This window comes from Trichechus manatus, unplaced genomic scaffold (assembly GCF_000243295.1).
Source record: "Trichechus manatus latirostris isolate Lorelei unplaced genomic scaffold, TriManLat1.0 scaffold00172, whole genome shotgun sequence".
NCBI classification, from domain to species: Eukaryota; Metazoa; Chordata; class Mammalia; order Sirenia; family Trichechidae; genus Trichechus; species Trichechus manatus.
The window spans coordinates 953,731-975,801 of record NW_004444108.1 but is presented as its reverse complement, the minus strand read 5'-3'; the positions used below and the strand labels follow the sequence as shown (position 1 = coordinate 975,801).

At 38.5% G+C, this 22,071-nt stretch overlaps 1 protein-coding gene across 1 annotated transcript in view; it reads right to left on the bottom strand.

Moving 5' to 3' along the window:
• Positions 1 to 876: 876 nt before the first annotated feature.
• The window catches only part of MLIP (muscular LMNA interacting protein), a 167,965-nt gene continuing 146,770 nt past the window's right edge, over positions 877 to 22,071 (bottom strand). The window contains exons 13-14 of the mRNA XM_004386818.2: positions 8,252 to 8,305; positions 877 to 970 (exon numbers count right to left, since the gene is read on the bottom strand). Of these exons, the coding sequence (XP_004386875.1) occupies positions 965 to 970; positions 8,252 to 8,305 (60 nt within the window). The 3' untranslated portion in view covers positions 877 to 964. The remainder of the gene's footprint in view (positions 971 to 8,251; positions 8,306 to 22,071) is intronic.

Genomic DNA, 22,071 nt, shown 5'->3' with positions numbered 1-22,071 from the left:
AGTAGTTTTTGTCTGGAGGAAGAGGGATGAGCAGAGAGCTTTACTAAGTCTCCTCTGCGACTAAGAGGTGAGAACCAGAACTGCTGTGTTTTCCTTACTGTGTGTCATCCTGGGCTTCCCAGCTATGCAGAAGGAGATAAGAAGGAAACCACTTAGAGGAGGCTAGGACAGGCTGATGGGAAACAACTGACATCTGGGAAAGAGATGAATGTGGCCAATGTGGTGGGTGTCGGTTATGCTGGAAAGTGGTCTCCCAGGACTGCCATCACTGTGTAGTTTGCTCCGCTGTCTTCTGTTCACAGATTATTGTAGGAGCTGACTTTGGGTAGCCTTCACAAGAATCACATGGTGATGGGCACAGAGACAGTGATATCAGAGACATTCCAGTGACATGATGCTCAGCATCACAGGACCACCCCAGTACACAGCCTGTCTCGGCAGCACAGAAGCCAAACAGGACAGGAAAACAGTATATGTTAGGGTAAATGCCAACTTTCTCATGTTCAAGATCTCCCCAACAGACCCCTGAATATCAGAGCCTCCCTGAAATCAGACTCTTTATAAAACGTTTGTTTGTTTGACACCTAAAAAAGTGAAACAAAAATGTGAATAGAACCTGATTAAGTAATGTATACATTAAGTAAAACTAGTCTTGAAAAATAGTCAAAGCCATTCGTCTATTTACCCATGATTCCTCTTTATTTGGCTGCTAAGTATAGGGGGTATGTTAGTATTGCTCTCAGCTTGATAGAAGGCAGTAAGGCTCTAATAGTGGTGCGGGAAGCTGTCAGTGAGTCTCTCCTATGCTGGGTGTTAGTAGGGTGATTTTCTTAGTTCCACTGCTACATTGCAGTTCATAAAGGGATCACTCATTCTGAGAAAAATAAAAGTTAGATCTAGTGAGTGGTTAGCACCAGCATTCCAGAGACTTCAGCAGCCTGTGTTTGCAGTTTCTGCTCCAACTTCATTGCTGCAAAATAAGAGAATACAGTAGTCAGGTTGATGGAGATGAATAAATTCAGAAAAAATAAATACCCCTGAAAAGTTACACGTTAATATTGTCTGGGCATAGCATCTCATATAAAGCATGATTTATACTAGGAAAAATTTGTTTCTCTTCCCTCAGTAGCTGTTTTCCTGTTACACGGTTAATGGCATAATAAAGACTCACAGCTGCACCTTCATACCAGACTGTGATCCCTTGAGATGAGGTGGAGCAGTCCTGGTCTCCTCCAAAGGGTCAGGAAAGCTTTGAGGGGCTAGTGCAGTCTAAAGGAACAGAACTGCCAAATTGCACCCCTCACCCTTCAATCACTTGGCTACTGCCTTACCTTTCCTTAGCAGTGCCAGCATCATTCCCTAAAACATAACAACTAAAACAAGGAGAGGAAGTGAACAGAGACTGGATTAAGTCCCAACTTTTACAAAATGGAGCGTTAGAAAAGACAGAGACAGCAAAGAAACTTCTTGCTTGATTTTTAATATATTAATTTGATCAGCTTTGTCATGTTGTTATGTCATAGGGCCGTGATTACAATAATTCCTTTGTTCATTCAGTCTCAGTATGTTCATGTTTGATAGGGTTGGACTGTCTGGAACAGATAAGATAAACTGAACTGAGTGGAGTTGGGTATTGGCAACTATGAAGGCAGATTATACAACAGAAGAAAGAAAGTATAAAAGAAAGCATCAGAGATGAGGCCAGAAGAAAAATTTAGTCCTATAACGTTAGTCCAATTGGAACAATGTGACAGAATGACACCAGTGAAGGAGACAACTAGAACTTCCTCTGTCCAGGTACCAAATGATGGCTGACAATGGAGTATTCCAAAATGGCTGGTGGAGAAAGATGGCAGCCAGTTGCTCTTCTGTAGGCAACTCTGCCTGCTTTGCCCAGGGCAGGATCATAGGATGAAGACAGAGTGGTCTGAAGGAGTTGTGGCTCACAGACAGCTCCAAACAGAACATGAGCTATGTGCAAGAAGTAAGTAAAGTAAAAAAGAAACCTGAATATGGCATGGCCAAAGCAGATACGCAGGGCTGTTAAACATGGGTATGTTCTGCATCATTTAGGAGAAACAGCATTTGTTAGACTAGAAGAGGGAGGTAGAGACAAGGGGATAGCACCACCACTACTGCACTGACTTATTCTACCATTGAGAATGGCCAAGTAAGAGTCACGATATAGGAAGAGTTATAGCTTTCATCATCTAGGATCCTCTGAAGTTTTAGAATGAAGGGAGGAAAAAAAATTGAATTTTTTTTCCCTAACAAATAAAAACTGCTGTTCATTTAATCTTTTTGAAAGTACCACCAACATCTAGTATGTAATATCACAAGAGATTTAAAGAAGTCATTATCAGCAGCATTATGGCTAACACTTATCAAATGCTACTTACTTTATATGCTAAGTTCTTTACATCGTCCTTTGATCTCATTTTACAGAGAATGAAACCAGGGCTCAAAAAGATTCAATATCATGCCCAAGACCACATTACTCAAAACTGAACCTCAGTTGGGTCAATGTTTTCTATCTGTTTTGTTGCTATAACCGTTAGTTTTTGTCATACTAAAACATACATTGACTCTGCCTTGTGAGATGGTAAACTCTCTGTTACCAGAAGGATTTAAACAGAAAATATAGAAGGGGGGATGTTGTAGACAGGATTTTAACATTAAGTAAAATATTGAACTAAATACCATCTCTGTTCCATTTCAAATATAAGATTCTATAATTATGTGGAAAATTAAATCATATTGAAGAGGAACAGGTAGTTTACTCCACAACACCATGGCGGCCAACTCAGCACACTATTTTTTTGCTCTACCTGAACCCACTGGCGGATCAAAGTAATGTTTGGCACCACGACTGAGCAGCTGGTTCAAAATGATGCATTATGCTGTGACTGGTAGGGTCATGATTTTTTAGACAATTTGTGAAGTCTTCACTCTCCTTTGCTAATTTCAGTATAGGTAAGGTGCTAAACAGCTTGGGAAAAAACAAAAGTGGACATTTAAGAAAGATGAAAAGCAATAATAAAATAGCCCTTATTTTCAGACCAGCACCCTGGCAGTTAAGGCTTAATATTTTTTGAAACTGCCAATTGAACAACACATCAATTTGGATATAAGAAAATATAGATATGAAAGAACTTAATAAGACGTTTAGAAAATCATAACTAAGGTTGGAGTCAAATTCCTTTTTTTCTGCTTGGAGTTAACGTTGGATAATAAGTGATGTAGTCTTGTGAAACTTTAAGCTAATGTTACAGGAAGCATTTTTTAAAAGAATGTACTGTGTAAATTTACTTTTCATTGCTTTTTAATTCAAAAGAACTACGCATACTCTTTCTTGCCAAATGAAAGCTGTAATTTCCTAAAAGTGATCTATATTTATGTTCTTATAAATATGAAACCAGATCAGACTTTATGTATCTGAAACAAAAAGCCATTTCCAGAAAATATATAATATTTTTATAGGTTGGATAGTCATTTTTTCCTGAAACATTTTAAATGTATTTCTGCCTCTCAGTATTAACTTTGGTGTATAAACACAAAATCTAGTATCAAAATATATTCTCCGTATGCCAGAAACTATAAAACGTTCAGTAATTAAGGTCCTATAAAGTAGCATGATAGATAGAAAATGCAGGTATAGTGGACTCTAGAGAGTGCAATATTGAATTGAGGGTCAAAATCATCTAATATCTAGATGACCTCAGCTCCAAACAATTATTAACCTTGGTCTTATTCCTTTGTTTATTTCTCTTGAACAACTTGAAATAATCTTCCCAAGCCTCCATACAGAGGAGATGTAAGTTCTAATAGTTCCTAACTTCTGCTCAGCTTTGCAATGACTCATTACAATACCAAACTCAACTTTAAGCTAGTGAGATGACTTTGAAGGACAAAGCCCAGAACTGTCAAACCTCCACCCATTCTGTAGATTCAGCTGAGTCCCTAGAAGAGAAAAATAAGTGTGACCTGTTTCTTTGATTGCCTACAGTGGAGTCAGAGCCCCTCAGATTTCAGTTCAGGCCCTGTCAACCAGGTGGGGCAATTATAACACAGGCGAGACATGTTGATGAGCCCATTCCTGCCAAATCTGGGGATAGGAAACTCTGGGGAATTTCCTTGCCCACCTACATGCCTCTACAAGGTGACTATCCATTCAGGTGCTCATATTAGGGGCCTTTATTTTTATAAGACAAATTTACCCTGGCCCTCTAGCCAGTTGTCTATCAAAGCATATGAATCTGCTTTTAATTAGTCATTAATAATATCCAGATTCCAAGTTCTTGCCTGAGATTATTACCTTGAATTCTTTGCAACCCAAATTTTATCAAAGCTTGAATTTGAGAAATAATATTTATGGAAAATTGCCTGAAGGGAATAGAGTGTATCCATTCCACTTGACAACCTCATTTTCACTCTTGAATCAAACCAGAAAATGAGAATGGCTTCCTTGGACAAGTCACTGATTTTCTGTTCTCTATGTTTTCGTCTGTAGAATAAAGACAGAGGAATGGGATGTTTGTCTCATAAGATTAGAACCTCAGATGTCAATGGGGGTTCTGAAATTCAAAATAAAATGAGCACAAAAGCTTATATTTCACCACAACAGCCAATCAGTCATAGTCACCTTGTTGGCAGGGTTGTTATCTTGCCAACCCTTAAATGTTTATCAAAAATCTGCAAAGAGAAGGAATAAGAAAACAGAAGAAAATTTTGCTTAGTATGTGCTTTGTCAGCCCCTAGTGAATGATTCTCTCTCAAGTTGTGTTATTAACAAGGTGATCTCAAAGGTCAGAGAATCAAATGCATCTAATCAAGTTTTTGGAAATCAATTAATGATTCCCTGGGGAAATTCCTGCCTTGACCCTCAAATTGAAAATAAAATCAGCCTAGGGCTCATGTACCAAGATTGAAAAACTGATTTGATTGGCTTTTCTACACTGCCAGTGAAGAAGCGAAAACTTAAGGACCTCAACTCTTGTTGCACCTGTGAATCACCTGGGGGAGATTTTAACATACTTATGGTTTGCGGCGAGCCCTGGTGGCGCACTGGTTAAAACTCTTGACTGCTAACCGCAGCTCTGTGGGAGAAAGATATGATTGATAGTCTGCTTCAGCAAAGATTTACAGCCTTGGAAACCCTATGGGGCAGTTCTACTCTGTCCTGTAAGGTCACTATGAGTTGGAATCCACTCGACGGCAGTGGGTTTGGTTTTGGTAATGCCTTATGCCCACCTCCAGAGATTTTTGATATAATTTGCCTGGATTGGAGCCCTGCCATTGGTACGTTTAAAAAATGAACCAGATGATTCCAATGTTCCACCAGCGTTGAGAACCACTGAGCCAGATGATAAGTGGAAGTGTTGTTTTGAGTTAGTTCCTTTTAAATGTACTGTAGAAATCATGTGAGCTATAGAAATGATGGGTCAGTCAAGTCAGATAAACCTGAAACCTGTTTGCATTTAAAGGAATCTCCAAACTTATTTTAAAACAACAACAAACTATACATCTACAAATAGCATGATTGGATTCTAGAAACAGAGTCTGGTAGTGAGAAAGACAGGCTACTGTCTTTAGGAAATGAAAGAAAAACCCAGGGGAAATTCTGAGATCCAGTGAAGGGCTCTTCCGTATTCTTTATTTGTATTGGGTTTGTAACTGGAATAGTTTATTCCTTAGGCCATAGTCATAAGACCAGAATTGCTTTATAAAATGACATTTTTTTGGTTAATGTTTTATATGTAAATAAATAAGAAAGGGTTTGGGGGAAATACACAAGTCAGTATTACAGTCTGACCGTATGTCATAAGGAGTTGTAAAAAGTTGCCAAAATGTTACAAAATGTACCAATATTACTAAAGAGTAAAATACAGCACGCTGAAAGCATAAAAGGTCCTTTTGTTTAATTACTTACTTTTCTTATAATAACAGTAGTTAACTCACTGCTTCTCATAAATGCCAAACTTCTAACTTTAGTTTCTTTTATGATTTTTTCATATATTCCGAAACTGGGGTCAAAATAATTTTTGACATTTTATCAGAATGATGTTTTTTGGCTAGCTTAATTTTAAGTTTAGCCTCCAGAGGTGGAGAATTGATGCAAAAACAATGCAAATTCAATAGTTACCCTGTTCTCTTTTGCAACACAAAATCTTTCCCCTAAGATTCAGAGGTTTTTAATTTAGCTTTAATTAGCTGAACTGGGTGTTTTCAGTTACTTAAATAACTACCCAATTTTCTCCTATTGTGTAGATACCCCCTTATTGTGTAGATATAGCCTATGTGAACTGGAGCCAAAATTATTGCGTTTGAAAGAACGAGAATATGTAATTTTTTTTTACACTGATATGAAATGTGCAAAACTTAATTCAACTATTCTTCTATTTTGAACAAACATGTTGCATCTAATTTTTCGCTATTACACAATTTTCTACCATCACACTGAAAGGGCCAAGACATTTGACAAAGAGTTAATATCCTTAATACATAAAGGGAGTTTACAATTCAATAAGAAAAGTATTATCATACCGTAGAAAAATGCACAATACAAAAACAAAATAGACAAAAATAAGAGACTAAAGAATTTTAAAGATATAAATTAATATGAAAAAATAATTCCACCTTACAGAATGGCGAATAATTTGAAATATGATTTAAAAAGGGAGAAAGATTTAAAGACTAGACACAGTACAATGCTTAACTAAGAGCACAGGCTCCAAGGCAGTCAGATTTGGATTCAGTTCCTGATTGTACAGATACCTCACAGCTATTTGACTTTAGGCAATATATTATTACCCTCGGCTTCAGTCTCCTTATCTGTAAAATGGGAATAATAATAGCACTTAACTTACAATGTTTTGTGAAGATTAGGTATGATAATACACATAAAGTGTGTAACATTGTTTCCAACACATAGTATGCTCTTAAGAAATTGGTAATTATAATAATTCTCAAAGCTGAGAAGTGTGTAGGAAGGCAGGCTATCACACACTTCTGGGAGGGTGAATTGCTATAATTTTCCAGGAAATCAATTGGGCAATATGTCTCAAAAGTCTTTCAAATGTCCATAATCATTAAACCAGTATTTTTAGGATATTCTCTTAAATAATCAGGTCAAGGATACAAATCCGCACCTATTTATAATATACCTTTATATTTTAATGACTAATATTATGGCACAGAGCCACAGCAGTATCATACGATAGAGGTCTCATAATTTGCAGAACTAGGGATAAGTCAGTTCATGAAAGTAAGATAAAATCCCCTATTTGGGAAAAAATGTTTTGGGAAAAAAAATTCAAGTAAGTTAGGCCTTCCTTCAGAATTTTATTATTTCTGCTCTCTTTTGTATTATGCTTGTTTTATTTTTGTTTTCTAAACTTGGAGGCTGCAAAATTGAACTGAGCATGTTTTATTTGTGAGGGTATCTGGAATAATGAGTATGTTCATCCACTCCCTACTTCAAGATAAATCTTTATAACTTTTTTCTTTTTTTCTCATATTTTCTGCTTTATCTGACAGGATGTAGCTGGAGAAGATGCTGCTCAATTATTCTTGCTCTTGATAAAAAATTAAATAAACCATAGACAGAATATTTCTTTACAGCAATTTTTTTTCTTTGTCTCTTTGGGGTAGCATCCATAAAAAGAAAAGGAGATTATTTATTTTTGTTTGTCAGCTCAAAACATGAAAGTGATTAAACATTTTCACCAAATTTGGATGCTATGTTTGAGCTGGTCTGCTTTTACCAATATGACACATGCCATATGGAAAATTCACTTCTGAGGTGAAGGGGTGTTGCTCATTCAGCTAAGCTGTCATCATTCAGTGCAGCTAAAAATGAGATACCATGGGAAGCCCTGTGACTTCTGACCCAAAAGACACACCATTTGTATTATGAGGCATCCATGACTCTCTAGAGAAAGAAGACAACAGTGGTTTCACATATAACTCTCAAGGAGAAAATCACAAAGGCAGACACTCAGGATAGAAGGAGTTGGTTTGTGATCAAGGCGCTACACGTATGGGGAACTCTAGTACCACCTTCCACTTTGGAAAGCAGTAGGAATTTATTTATTTAGCTATTAGATGCTTCTGAACAACACAGGGTGGGTCAATGTAGTTGATTATTTCAAAGGAAAAAAAAGATGATTTGATTAACACTATTAAAAAATCAGATTGGTTCATTTTTAAATATAAGTGGATAAATGGATCCCCAAGTGTATCTTACATTTACCTCTTTGGAATCAAGAGTTTCATGTTCAGGAATAGCCACCATTGGAGGACTCAGCTTCACAGAAAAGATGGCCAGGATGTGATCAGGAGTAGAAGTGAGGAAAAATAAATATTTAAGTTTCATTTAAATAGATAGTTAGATGATGACATAAGCATATTATAAGCATTTTATTGCTGATCATAGAAGATTCTACCAAATGTAAACATTAAGATTCAATTATCATTTTAAGAGGGAGATATGTATTCTTAACTTAGAAAAAGGTTTTGACAGATGGTGAGCACTTTGAGCACAAGACCACATCTTATTTATCTTCGTGTCTCACATAAAAGTTCACAGTGCTTAGTATATTGCATTGACAGTCATTAAATGTTATTGAATGAATGAATTAAAAAACACACTGACAGATTTTACCATGAGGAAATGAAGTTAAATTTATGTTTCAATCCTCACACATAAACATCTAATTGAAAAGTTTAAAACAAAAGAGACAAATCATGTTCAGACTCACAGTAAATGTAGATGTATCTATAGAAAATAAATATTTACTGCAAACATACTTAAAGCATTGCGCATTATAGTGAATATTAATAATCCAATACAAGAGACTTTATACATATTGCAATCTTACCAGATGATGTTATTATAATGTAGTTTTCAACGTAGTGATACTTTAACAGAAGGGGGGTTCTTTTGCTTATATGGGAATTTTTATTATTACATTGGTCTTCTGAGCACCATACATAGACTTAAACATACTAAGATAGAAGTCGTAGGTACACAATAAAGAGAGGGGCACAGATAAACAGAGTGAAAGACATAAAGAGAAGGAGGGAGTAATTATTTGTTACAAAATCTGTTTACCCCTTGTTTGGCAATCACACTCTCTCTTCACTCCATTTTTAGGGTGATGGACTTAGCTTGCCAGGAACAGTCCCTCTCTCTGCTCTTGCCCTGGGAAAATCAGGGCTTTGGAAATGACTGGCCACTTTCACTCTCAACAGGATGCTGGTTTTTGCAATAACTCAATGGGACAGTGACTAGCTCCTGATCCTCCAGAGTGATTTACAGGAGCCAAGCAATTTAGCTTTGGCCCTGGGAGGATGCCAACACTGGCTTCTGGCGAAGCCTAGGAGGTGCCCACCTGACATTGCTCCAGGCATTGCTCTCTTCTGGCAAACTGTCAAGAATGGAGCCTGATTTTGTTTAAAGCTATGGGGTCACTAAATCTCAGCCATTATACGCTGTTCCCAACCATGAAATCCTCTGGGTATCATAGTATCAGAGCTCTTTCTAGCTGCCCCAGACCATCCCTTTAAATAGAAGTATGATCTGGTCCCAAAGCCAACTAGAGATTTAAATAGCATTCCAGAAAACAGCTGAAAGCATCTACTTTCTCCTATCATCAGTGTCTCCTGAGATCCTAAACATGGCTTAGGATAGGACCCTATGCACCACTTCAATCCTCAAACTCAAGTAATTGGTCCGGGAGACCACAAAATCTTTAGTATACCTAGGCTAAGTGATGCAGTATTTATATCGTTCATTGGAGTTTGTATAATGTCAAATCTCCATTCCCTTAATCTCCTCAGATGTAGTAGAATTATCCTGACATTTCAAAATGTTAGTAATACCCAATAAAATGTTCAGCTAAGATTGGAAAAGCCATTGAGTCATTACGTGATGCTTACTTTTACATTCTAGTCTTTCTTCCCAGTATAAATATTCATCAATTTAAATCCATTTCATTTTAATCTTGGATTTAAAAAACTATGTGTTTATTATTCTAATTAACAAAAGAGAACAGAAATGATTGATACAAATTAACTGGTAGTCCTCAATCATTTATATTCGGCTTTGGAATGCTTTGTTCTATTTACAACCTTTTATCTCAGTAGATTTGTCTTTTTATTGTCCCCAAGCTCACTAAAAATATACAGTAAACTGTGATATTAATATTTCATAAAGGTTTATGGATATTTAGTTATGATCATTTATTGTGTGCTCACATGGTTAATTCTTTGTATGTATTGTTCATTTAGTTTTCATAATATCTCAGTGAGGTGGGCACTACTACTATTCTGTTTCACAGATGAGGAAACTAAAGCATGGAGAGGCTGAGCAGTTTACTCAAGGTCCAGAACTAGCAAGTAGTGGAGCCAGGATTGGAATCCAAGGTGACAGTCTTCAGAAACTGCACTCTTGAAGCAAGTGTGAAGTGAAAATCTTCCACTGGGAAAACAGGCAGGGGAGAGGATAGAGAAAGACAAGAAGCAAATGGTGTGTGCCACTTAGCAAAGGAAAAGCCACTTACTAAAGGCAAAGACAGAAGAAGATTAAGACTAAGACAGACTAGGAAAAAGACCTTGCAATCTACTTTCGAAAATTGGCCAATGAAAACCCTATGGATCACAACAGAATATTGTCTGATACAGTGCTTGAAGACGAGCCCCCTAGGTTGGAAGGCACTCAAAATACAACAATGGATGCAAACATACTATCATGAAGATAGTACACGACCAGGCAATGTTTCATTCTGTAATACCAAAGGTCACCATGACTCAAAGCCGACTCGACAGTTAACCAACAACAACAACAAAGGCAAAGAGTGTCCCATTTAGAGATCAGAAGCAGTGCAGGGGTGGCTAATGTAACTATGGAAGGTCCTGCAGGAGATGCAATACAGTGGCGCTTGCATTTCAAATGAGGAGTCTCGGTTTTATTCTTTAGGCAGTGAGAGATAATTAAAGAACTTTCAACAAGAGACAGGCTTGTGTGATCAGATTTCTATTTTAAAAACTCACTGTGGCTGATGTGCAAAAGATTGATTGGAGTGGGGGAATTTTTGAAGATATTTCATCAATCCATGTGAAAAGACAAAGTGAGATAGAGATAGATGAATGAATGGATGAATGAATGGATGGATGAATGGATGGATGGATGAGATAAAGTTTTAAAAGAAAGTAGTGCCTTAGAGAATAGACTCGGGCCCCTAACTCTCCAGGATGAGGAAAAAAGCAGTAGGTAGACAAGTTGGTATTGTTGAATAACCGTTGCCATCAGGTCGATTCTGACTCATAGCTACCCTATAGGACAGAGTAGGACTGCCCCATAGAGTTTCCAAGGAGCACGTGGTAGATTCAAACTGCCAGCCTTTTGGTTAGCAGCCATAGCTCTTAACCACTACGCCACCAGGGTTTCCATTTGTTGAATAGAAAAGGTAAATTGGGAAACATTGAAGAGAAATAATTGACACAAAAGGATAAAGCTGAATGCAGAGATTATGTAATGCAGAAGGACTAGAGATGTCAAGTGGGGCGGACAATAAAACATGGTATAAAAATCCTGTCACAGTCAAGATGGAAACAATGAAACTAAAGCATTAAAGTAAATTCTACTTAGGTGAATGGCTTGCTATCCAGAGAGCAGGTGATTATTGAAGGATAGAGAGAGTCATCCAAGCTATTTACTTGGTGTTCTGGAAGACAAATTACTATTTTGCCTCAAAGAAAAGAATAACTAAAAAGTTCCTAATTTTATCATCAGAACATTAGTCAACACAAAAAGATCAATGACATGGAAAGCTCAGGTAAAATGAGACAAAACATACTTTTATCCTGGATGGAAACTCCAGTCCCAGATATTGTATAACAGTCTAGTTAGACCTTTGCTCACTCACCCGTTAGATAATCAACAAGTGGTATTTGAATAAAACGTTCAGTTGATTTTTATTACACTCTTGATCACACCTGCCACTAAGCTAATATAAAGCCTTGTGAAGTGTCTGCTACCAGTGTGGGGCTTTCTCATAAATGTCATTGATTTTCCAGAGGTGATAGAAACTTCTCTAAAGAAGATAAAGAACTAAAATCCCCTCAAACCAACCGCGGAAAGGAAAATACTGCAAAGGAAAATGCAGGACAACAACAAAGATCTCCATATCAACACGGTTATCACCAGTCCTACTAGGAGGAGGTCAATGGTCAGCTTTTGTTACTCATTTATGTTACCTGCCTGGCCAAACAAAGCATTTTAGTTTGCAATCTCTGATTTATAGCTCAGGAAGCCCCCAGGGAAAATTGTAAATGTCACATTCTGACACAGTAGGTCTGGGAAGGAGTCTGAGATTCTGCCTTTCTAACAGACCCTCAGGCGATGCCAATGCTAGCACAGGTAGAGTAGCGGGGACATGGCCAACACTTTTGTATGAAGAGATGAAATTGATGTTTTTCAAATATTCATCTCTTCACAACTGAAATTACCTATATTCAAAATGTCCTAATCAATTAAATTGCACTGCAGTTGTATAATTAATTTGCCACAGATATTTTTATTAAGTACTTGCTAATATGCCAGGCACTTTGCTAGATGTTAGGGATATAGGAGTCCCTGGGTAGCACAAACAGTTTGCACTGAATTACTAAACAAAAGGTTGGTGGTTTGAACTCACCCATAGGCACCTCGGAAGACAGACCTGGTGACCTGCTTCCAAAAGATAACAGCCTTGAAAACCTTACGGAGCAGTTCTACTCTGCACATGTGGCTCACCATGATTCAGAATCAACTTGATGGCAACTAACAACAACAGGGATATAACAGCAACCAAACAAAATTTTTCCTGCTCTTGGAAACTGCATTCTAGTGGGAGAGATAGATATTAATCATATAATCAGGAATATATAGATACAAACACAAAATAATGTGTTAGGAAATAAAAGTACATAGTACTCTGAGTTGGTAGTAGACAAATCTGACTTAGTCTAAAAGAATGAAGGAATATTTTCTCAAGAGGCTGACATCTGAAGACTAAGTCTCCTAATAGGCTAAGGAATATGCAGAGTGCAGATGGGGGTAGTAGCTATTAAGAAATTACTTGTAGTTTGCTAATTGCAAAATACAGACTGGATATGAAGAGTGATTGAGAGGGAGAATGTCAGGAGCTGAGAATCACCCTGTAGGTATTTTCCATGCATGAACTCCATTTCAGAGTCGTAGGAATAAATCCTTGGGATATTTATTAAAAGGACGAGCACTGTTAAATGTGTGTTTGTCTTATTTCCCAAAAAAGACTGCAAGCTGCTTAAGGATCCAAACGAAAAACCTGTTGTCATCATGTCAATTACGACTCATAGCAACCCTGTAGGACAGAGTAGAATTGCCCCATAGGGTTTCCAACGAGAGGCTGCTGGATTCGAACTGCCAACCTTTCGGTTAGCAGCTGTAGCTCTTAATCATTGCACCATCAAGGACAGGACCCATCATATCCTAGAATTTGTGCACCAAACACTAGTTGATTGATTTTATTGCTCAAGACTCTATGTCTTGGAACAAAACGTGGGCAGTGATCCGAGTTTCTCTTTAGTGAGGACAGCTCATTCTATGTGCTATGAGGTAAAAAAAACTGCTTTCCATGATGATCAGAAACATGCCACCGTCATCAAAAAGCGAATTGGCTGTATATCTTGAAGATTTAATCTGCATTAGTCTAAAAGGTTAAAAAAAATAACAAAACAAAACAAGATATTACAGAAAAACATCACTTGCTTAAATATTTATTTTTAGAATTTAAAAGTATAGCATCTGTTTTTGGTTATATCCAAAGGTTTGCGAATTTGACTATGGGATTAACTCCTTATGTAACCCGGGGAAAATCACTTTCTCGCTGGGCCTCAGTTTCCTCATATTTAAAATTGGGGCTCTAACTAGATGAAGGAGTCCCTGGGTGGCACGAACAGTTAACACACTCTGCTGCTAACTGAAATGTTGGCATTTCAAGTCCACCAAGCGTTACCTCAAAAGAAAGTCCCGGTGGTCTACTTCAAAAAACTCAGTCATTGAGAATCCTATGGAGCACAGTTCTACCCTGACACACATGGGGTCACCAAGAGTTGGAATCAACTCCATGGCAACTCATTGTTTTTTTGACTAAATGAGTTTTAGTTCCCTTCTACTTGGATAATTTAATGATTCTGTGATGCTTAAGTAAAAATATATTGATAAGTGACTGCTGACTCTGAAAAAAAAAAAAAAAAAACTGTTCCTTTTTGCAATTTCTTACACCCTGAGCAGAAGCTGAGGTAGGAGTTATGTCCATGGCTATGGTCAAAATGCACTTTCCATAGAATCCTGCTGGGGATCCTTAATATTAGTTCTTAGCTGTGCTACCTGCTTGTTGTATTAACTTTTATAAACACTACTAAGTGCCATAACATTCCCTTGTGCTCAATATTATAATATGCTCGGTTGCAATTTGATACATGTTAATTGTTTTATAAGTCCACAAAGCACTTGGTGTTGAGTGCTGAACATTAATATCATTGTATTGGAGTCTAAATTCTAAGAATACCATTAAGAAACTAGGGAACGTTCAGCTCTGATCTTAGTTAACAGATTTTTTGAGATTATGGCTGAAAACCCACAAACTATGCTATTTTAATTCTTGGGCTTTTCCTCTTCCATCCCAGGGGCAGACACTTGTGACATGTTAGAATTCCCTCCTCCAAAGAGCACTTTCTAAAGGATAGAGTAATGGCATTTTTTTCTGTCAGCTCTTGTTTTGAAAAAAAAAAAAAAAACTACATCCTTGTGTTTACTCATATTCTACGTCTAGAGCTGTTTCTCTCTCAACTAGAAAACCATTTCCCTAGGGCAATTAACCACACCATTCACTTTTTTTCAGAGTACGGCTCCGAGGCTGTAATGAAAATGGAGTAAAATCTATATCCCAACACCATTTTAGGACTCAAAATAAATTTCTGAAACAGAAATTGGAATTGACAGGGAAGTGTGTTTGTTGTTATCTTCCTTTCATTTATTCTTTAAGGGCACAATTAGTTGTCTAGTACTACGGGCAAAACATCATTTTCAGTTGTTTTCAATATCATACTACTCTAGTACAATCATAAGTTAAATGTTTCTATTTCTTCACAAAAGATAATGCTGGTGGAATGTAATGTCTCTGCTGTTCTTTCTCTTCTATAGAATATAAAAAGTATTAGCAATATTACTCCAACGGGACATGTAATTAAAAAATAAATAGCTCTGTATTAAGATTCTGAACCTCATAAATATTTTTTGATTCCTGCCCCTGCCTCCAGCGCTGCATCCATTTGCTGAAATATCTCAATTGGTATTCCAACAGTTCCTGAAACCTTGTTTTTCAACAATGCCTTCAGTACAGCTTAGACTTCTTCCTTCAATACTATCAGTTCTTGATCAAATGCCACCCCTGAAATGGTGGAACATCGACCAATTCTTTTTTGGTACAGTGACTCTGTGTATTCCTTCCATCTTCTTTTGATGCTTTCTGCGTTGTTCAATACTTTGCAATAGAATCCTTCAATATTGCAACTTGTGGCTTGAACTTTTTCTTCAGTTCTTCCAGTTTGACAAATGCCAAGTGTTTTCTTCCCTTTTGGTTTTCTAGCTCCAGGTCTTTGTACGTTGCATCATGTTTTACTTTGTCTTCTCAAGCCACCCTTTGAAATCTTCTGTTCAGCTCTTTTACTTCATCATTTCTTCCATTCGTTTATATCCTTTCTCCATACTTATTCACTCTGTATGCTGAACAAATAATCCTAGAAGCTGAACTATATGAAGAATAATGCAGCATCAGGATTGGAGGTAGGCCCATTAAATGAATAATTTCTTTTATAAGGATCAGCACAAAGCTGGTTCCTACAAGGCAGAGGTTAAAGATATCCCAAATGTCCAGCTTTTCCAAGCTGCTGTATCACTCCATCGTCTCTAACATCTACTACTCCCTCTTCCCTCAGTACTCTCCCTTCTGTCTTTGGGTCCCCTAATTTGCTGTAACGTCTCACAGAACTCACGAACTGTATAAAGGAAATGGCTCACACAGTTGTGGAGTCTGGCAAGTCCCAAATTTGTGGGTCAGGTGTAGGCTTCTCCCTGGCCCTCAGTCTCTGCCCAAGGGCACTCAGCTTTCTTGCTCCGTAGGCCAGGAAGCCCACTGTGCCATCTCCTGCAGGTCTCTCCTGCTGGTCTCTCCTGCTGATCTCTCCTTCCTTAGTGGTGGTGGGTTCTTCCTTCTGTTCTGAAATTGGCTCTCTTTTAAGGCAAAACTTACCAATCCCCTTAATGGGCCACAATTATCTTATTTGCACAGCCCTGTCCAGTCGCTTGGGTGGGAGTTATAAGACTACGGTGAGAAAGGCCATACTAAGTAATTCATCACACCACACTCATCAACAATCTGCAATATGCAGCTGACACGACTTTGCTTATTGAAAGCGAAGAGGACTTGAAGTACTTACTGATGAAGATCAAAGACTACAGTAGGGATAACACGTTAACATAAAGAAAACAAAAATCCTCCCAACTGGACCAATAAGCAACATCATGATAAACAGAGAAAAGATTAAAGTTGTCAAGTATTTTATATTACTTGGATTCACAGTCAATGCCCATGGAAGCAGCAGTCAAGAAATCAAACAATGTAGTGCACTGGGCAAATCTGTTGCAAAAGATGTCTTTAAAGAGTTAAAAAGCAAAGATGTCATTTTGAGGCTTAAGGTGCCCCTGACCCAAGCCACGGTATTTTCAATTGTCTCGTACGCATGCGAAAGCTGAACAATGAATAAGGAAGATCAAAGAAGAATTGATGCCTTTGAATTATGGTGTTGGTGAAGAATATTAAATGTACCACAGATTGCCAGAAGAATGAACAAATCTCTCTTGGAAGAAGTACAGCCAGAATCACCTTAGAAGGGAGGATGGCAAGACTTCGTCTCATGTATTTTGGAGATTTTATCAAGAGGGACCAGTACCCAGAGAAGGACGTATGCTTGGTAAAGTAGAAGGTCACAGAAAGAGAGGAAGACTCTCAACAAGATGGATTGACACAGTGGCTGCAACAGTGGGCTCATAGTAATATAGTAACGATTGTGAGGATGGTGCAGGACTAGGCAGTGTTTCGTTCTGATGTACATAGGGTTGCTATGAGTCAGAACCAACTCGCATGGCACCTAACAACAAGCCCTTGCCTAGCTCCATCCCAGTTATTCCTAATGTGCCACTAGTTGTTTCCAAGTTGCAAGGAAACCTATCCCATAGCCTATATGTGTATCAACAGCTGTCAAGTGATGCATCAACATGATTTAAGAGAGCGTTTCTGAAGAGGAGGACAGGTGTGATTGTGATGGGTTCAAGCCATGTCCCCTCTCCAGAGACCCTACTGGATGCCATTTTACTCTCTCCTAATATTACACCCCTAGCAGCACGGTTAGGGAAGTGTGGGGCATTTGAGGACGGAGAGGATATGTGAATGGCAAATAGGCAGATGAGCCTAAGACAGTAACTCTACAGGTAACCGGAAGGCTATCTCCTGTATTGTGCCTGCCATTTCTCTGGAGTTGGGCTCTGTTTCTTCATCTTTTTATCTCCTTATGCATTGTTTCAAACTAGATCTCAGGAATGAAGTACACTCTTCCTAATACTCTTACTATCTCCATTATACACTTTTAAACTGTTGGTACTACCAGTTTTACCCTTCCCCATGCCTATCCCTTGCCCTAACTGTATCATCCTTCCAGATACTGTAATAATTTGTCCTTAGCTTGTGGCCACTCTTGAGGGATTCTGACTCGACCTTGCTCTATGAGTCTTGCTATGGTCTAAGATCTCTCTTCTAGAGAATATTATTTTTACTCCTAGCATATCTGGGGAACTGCTATGCTCCTGCTGGAACCACATTTTAACAGCCATGGTAGTTCGTTCTTTATTCAATCTTCAAACCATAAAATATGTGGGGTATTTACCAACTGCTAAGAATCCCATAGAAAAACTCCTCACTGTTAGTAGGTTTCAGCCATTCCAAAGGGTGAGGTCTTTTGAAAATTATGAATAGCTAAAATATCATTCAAGTGAGGGGGGCATAAAAATATTCTCACATATACAAGGCCTCAGAATATTTGCGAAAGAAAGACTCACACTGAAAACTTTCTTGGATAAAGTACTCAAATAAGAAGAGAAACAAACACAGGAGGATGCTGCCAGAGATCCTGGAAAGAAGAGCGATAAAACACCATTTAAGTGGATTGTTGCCTTTAAGAAAAATATCATCAAAAAGAAAAAGAGAAATTATAACTTTAATGCACCAGATATAAAAATCTATAAATATGATGGGAGGTAACAGAAAGGGCCAAATAGAAGAAGACATAGATACCGATGAGGGTATATAAACATAAATACGCGCTGTAAGATAAGGGCAATCATAACACTAAAAATTGAATGTATAAATTTTAAATGAGTAAATTAAAAGTACATGTCTCCAATGGAAAACAGGTAGGAACAGTTAATAAATTAAGTAATGATTATAAGGGAGAAAAGAGGGCCAGACTAAGTAGAGGGAGGTGGTGAACTGTGATGCAGTTGCAATAGAGGCCCAAGCCTACCAAAGGGAGTACTGTGAAGCTGGAATGAGCTTTCAGACATGTCCCAAATTGAGCTTTATCCTGCAGAGGAGCCATAAGAAGGCAATCTGAGGTCAGGCCAAGACGGCAGAATAGACAGACTCTTCCTATCATCCCTCTTACAACAAAGACCTGAAAAAACAAGTGAACCGATTGTCTATGAAAAGTCACTATGAGTTGGAATTGACTTGACAGGAACAGGTTTGTTTTTGGGTTTTAGGAACCCGTCATGGATTGAATTGCATCCCCTAAAAATATCTGTCAACTAGGCTACGTCAAGATTCCCAGTATTGTATGATTGTGTACCATTTTGTAATTTGATGTGATTTCCTTATGTGTTATAAACTCTATCACTATGATGTAATAAGATGGATTAGCGGCAGTTACATTGATGAGGACTACAAGAGATTAGGTAGTGTCTTAAGCCAATCTCTTTTGAGATATAAAAGAGAGAAGTGAACAGAGAGACATGGGAACCTCATACCACCAAGAAAGCACTGCTGGGAGCAAAGCGTGTCCTTTGGACCTGAGGTTCCTGTGCAGAGAAGCTCCCAGACCAAGGGAAGATTGATGACACAAATCTTCCTCCAGAGCCAACGGAGAAAAGTGTTCCCCTGGAGCTGATGCCCTGAATTTGAGCCCTACTGGACTGTGAGAGAATAAACTTCCTTTTGTTAAAGCCATCCACTTGAGGTATTTCTGTTATAGCAGCACTAGATAACTAAGACAGAACCTAATCATCAAAGACAAAGCTGAAGAATAGGACTGAGCAGCAGGTAGAAGGAGAGACAATTCAAAAACAATGGATAAGTACAGATCGTGAGATCTCCAGTGTCCTGCTAGCTGAGTCTGCACAGCACACACTGGCTGAGGCAGGTAGCATCATTTAAAGACGAGCCTCACCACATTGGGTGTAGCCAAGCAGCAGCAAATCTGCACGCACCTCCAGAACCAAGTAGGAGCAACACCAGACCTGCCAAAGTACAAGCTTCTAACCTACGTAGTGGGGGCAAAATAATCCTCCCCCTTCCAGAGTTTCACAGTGGAGAAGTGCTTCCTTCCCCTCACGCACCCCTCATCCTGCTCCACTCCAACACCGGTCCAGCAGTGTTCAACAACTGCCACGCCCTCTAAGCTGGGAATTCAGGGCTGGCTGGGAGGCCCTGCCCCTTCACCCAGATGCTGGCATAAGGGGTCCACAGATTGCAGCACTCTTCACCACTGCCCAGACCTGTGCGGGCTGATTCAACACCACACGCCCTCATTCGCATAGAACAGCAGGGCATATGCCTGAAGCCCATTTGCAACTGCAGCAGCCAAGGGGAAGTTGCAGATTCATGACATTTGACATCACCCTGCCCCCTAAGCACGGGCCTCACCCACTCCCACTGGGGTCTGAGGGCTGGTGGTACTACCCACTCCATCTAGCCACCCATGACAGGGGTCTGAGAATAAGTGGTGCTTCCCAGTCACTCTAACCAACAGCACTGGGTTTCCAAAGACTAGCTTCAATACTCCCCCACTATGCACTCTAGGGGATGTGGACATGCCCTCCACCCAAGAATCTGGGGGCAGCCATCAGCTCTCTGCCTTGCTCCACACATAGCGCCACACTGCAGCCAGATACCTGTGCCTACTTCAAACACCCCTATGCAGCTTGCCCAGCTTGACTGTAGGTGTGAGTCTGCACCACACACTCAGTGACCAACTGGACACCTGTGACACAATCCCACAAGAAAAGTAAACAGACTCCTGGACTCACACACCTAGTAGCTGCTCTGACCACCTTGAGACAGAATGTGAGAGTTTCAAAGATGCCAACAACCAAAGTAGCTCATACGCCCAGCCTACTTGGTTATATTAAAACAAAACAAAACAAAAAGTCAGGATACAGTAAACAAACATACAATAAATAAATGTAATAACTTATTGATGCCTCAGAGACAACAGTTAATATCGAATCACATAAAGAAGCAGGTCAAGATGGCTCCAGCAAGCGACCAAAATAAAGAACCAGAAAACCTTCCGGAGGAAGATAAGGCAATGGAACTACCTGAGAAAGAATTCAAAAGACTAATGTACAAAGCTCTCCAAGGGATCAGGAAGGAGACAAGCAAAACTCAGATCAAGCCAAGGAACACACAGACAAAGCAATAGAGGAATTCAGGAAAACAATATAAGAACAAAATGACAAAATTAACAGGCTGCTAGAAACCATGGAGAGACAGCAACTAGAAATCCAAAAGATTAGCAATAAAATTTCAGAATTAGACAACCCAATAGAAGGTCATAGGAGCAGAATTGAGACAATGGAAGTCAGAATTAGTGAGATTGAAGATAAACCCCTTGACACCAATTTATTTGAGGAAAAAGTAGAAAAAGGAATTTAAAAAAATGAAGAAAGCTTAAGAATTATGCGGGACACTATCAAGAGGAAAAACCTACAAGTGATCAGAGTACCAGATCAGGTGGGGATAACAGAAAACACAGAGAGAATTGTTGAAGATTTTCTAGCAGAAAACGTCTCTGACATCATGAAAGACTAGAAGATATCTATCCAAGAAGTTCAATGAACCCCATACAGGGTAGACCCCAAAAGAAAGTCACCAAGACATGTCATAATCAAACTTGCCAAAACCAAAGACAAAGACCAAACCTTGAGAGCAGCTAGGGAGAAACGAAAAGTCACCTACAAAGGAGAACCAATAAGACTAAGCTCTGGCTACTCAGCAGAAACCATGCAGGCAAGAAGGCAATAGGATGACATATATAAAGCCTTGAAGGAAAAAAATTGCCAGCCAAGAATTATATATCCCGCAAAACTGTCTCTCGAATACAATGGTGAACTTCAGTCATTTTCAGATAAACAGAAGTTAAGGGAAGTGTAAAAACCAAACCAAAATTACAAGCAATATTAAAGGGAGTCCTCCAATTAAAGAACCAACAATATCAGACAACAATCCAAGACTAGGATATAGGACAGATCAACCAGTTATCAACCCAGATAGGGAATTCACAAAAAGAAATCAAAGCTAAAAGACTGAAAATAGGGAGAGATGTCAATAAGTAAACAATGATAACTTCAAAAAAAAAAAAAAGCGAATAAACAGTGTAGTCATACAACTTCCATATGGAGAGGAAGTTAAGGTGGTATCAAGAAATAAAAGATTGGTTTAAACTTAGAAAAATAAAGGTAAATTTCAAGGTAACCACAAAGGAAGCTAACAAACGTACCCATATCAAAATTACAGTAATGAAAATGTGAAATAATATGGCAAAATTAAGATCACGTAAATGAGGTTATCTCATATATTAAAAGAAGTCTCTCAAGACAAAAAATAAAAATCAGAAAATACATGATCCACATGAGACACACAAACAAGAAGGCTT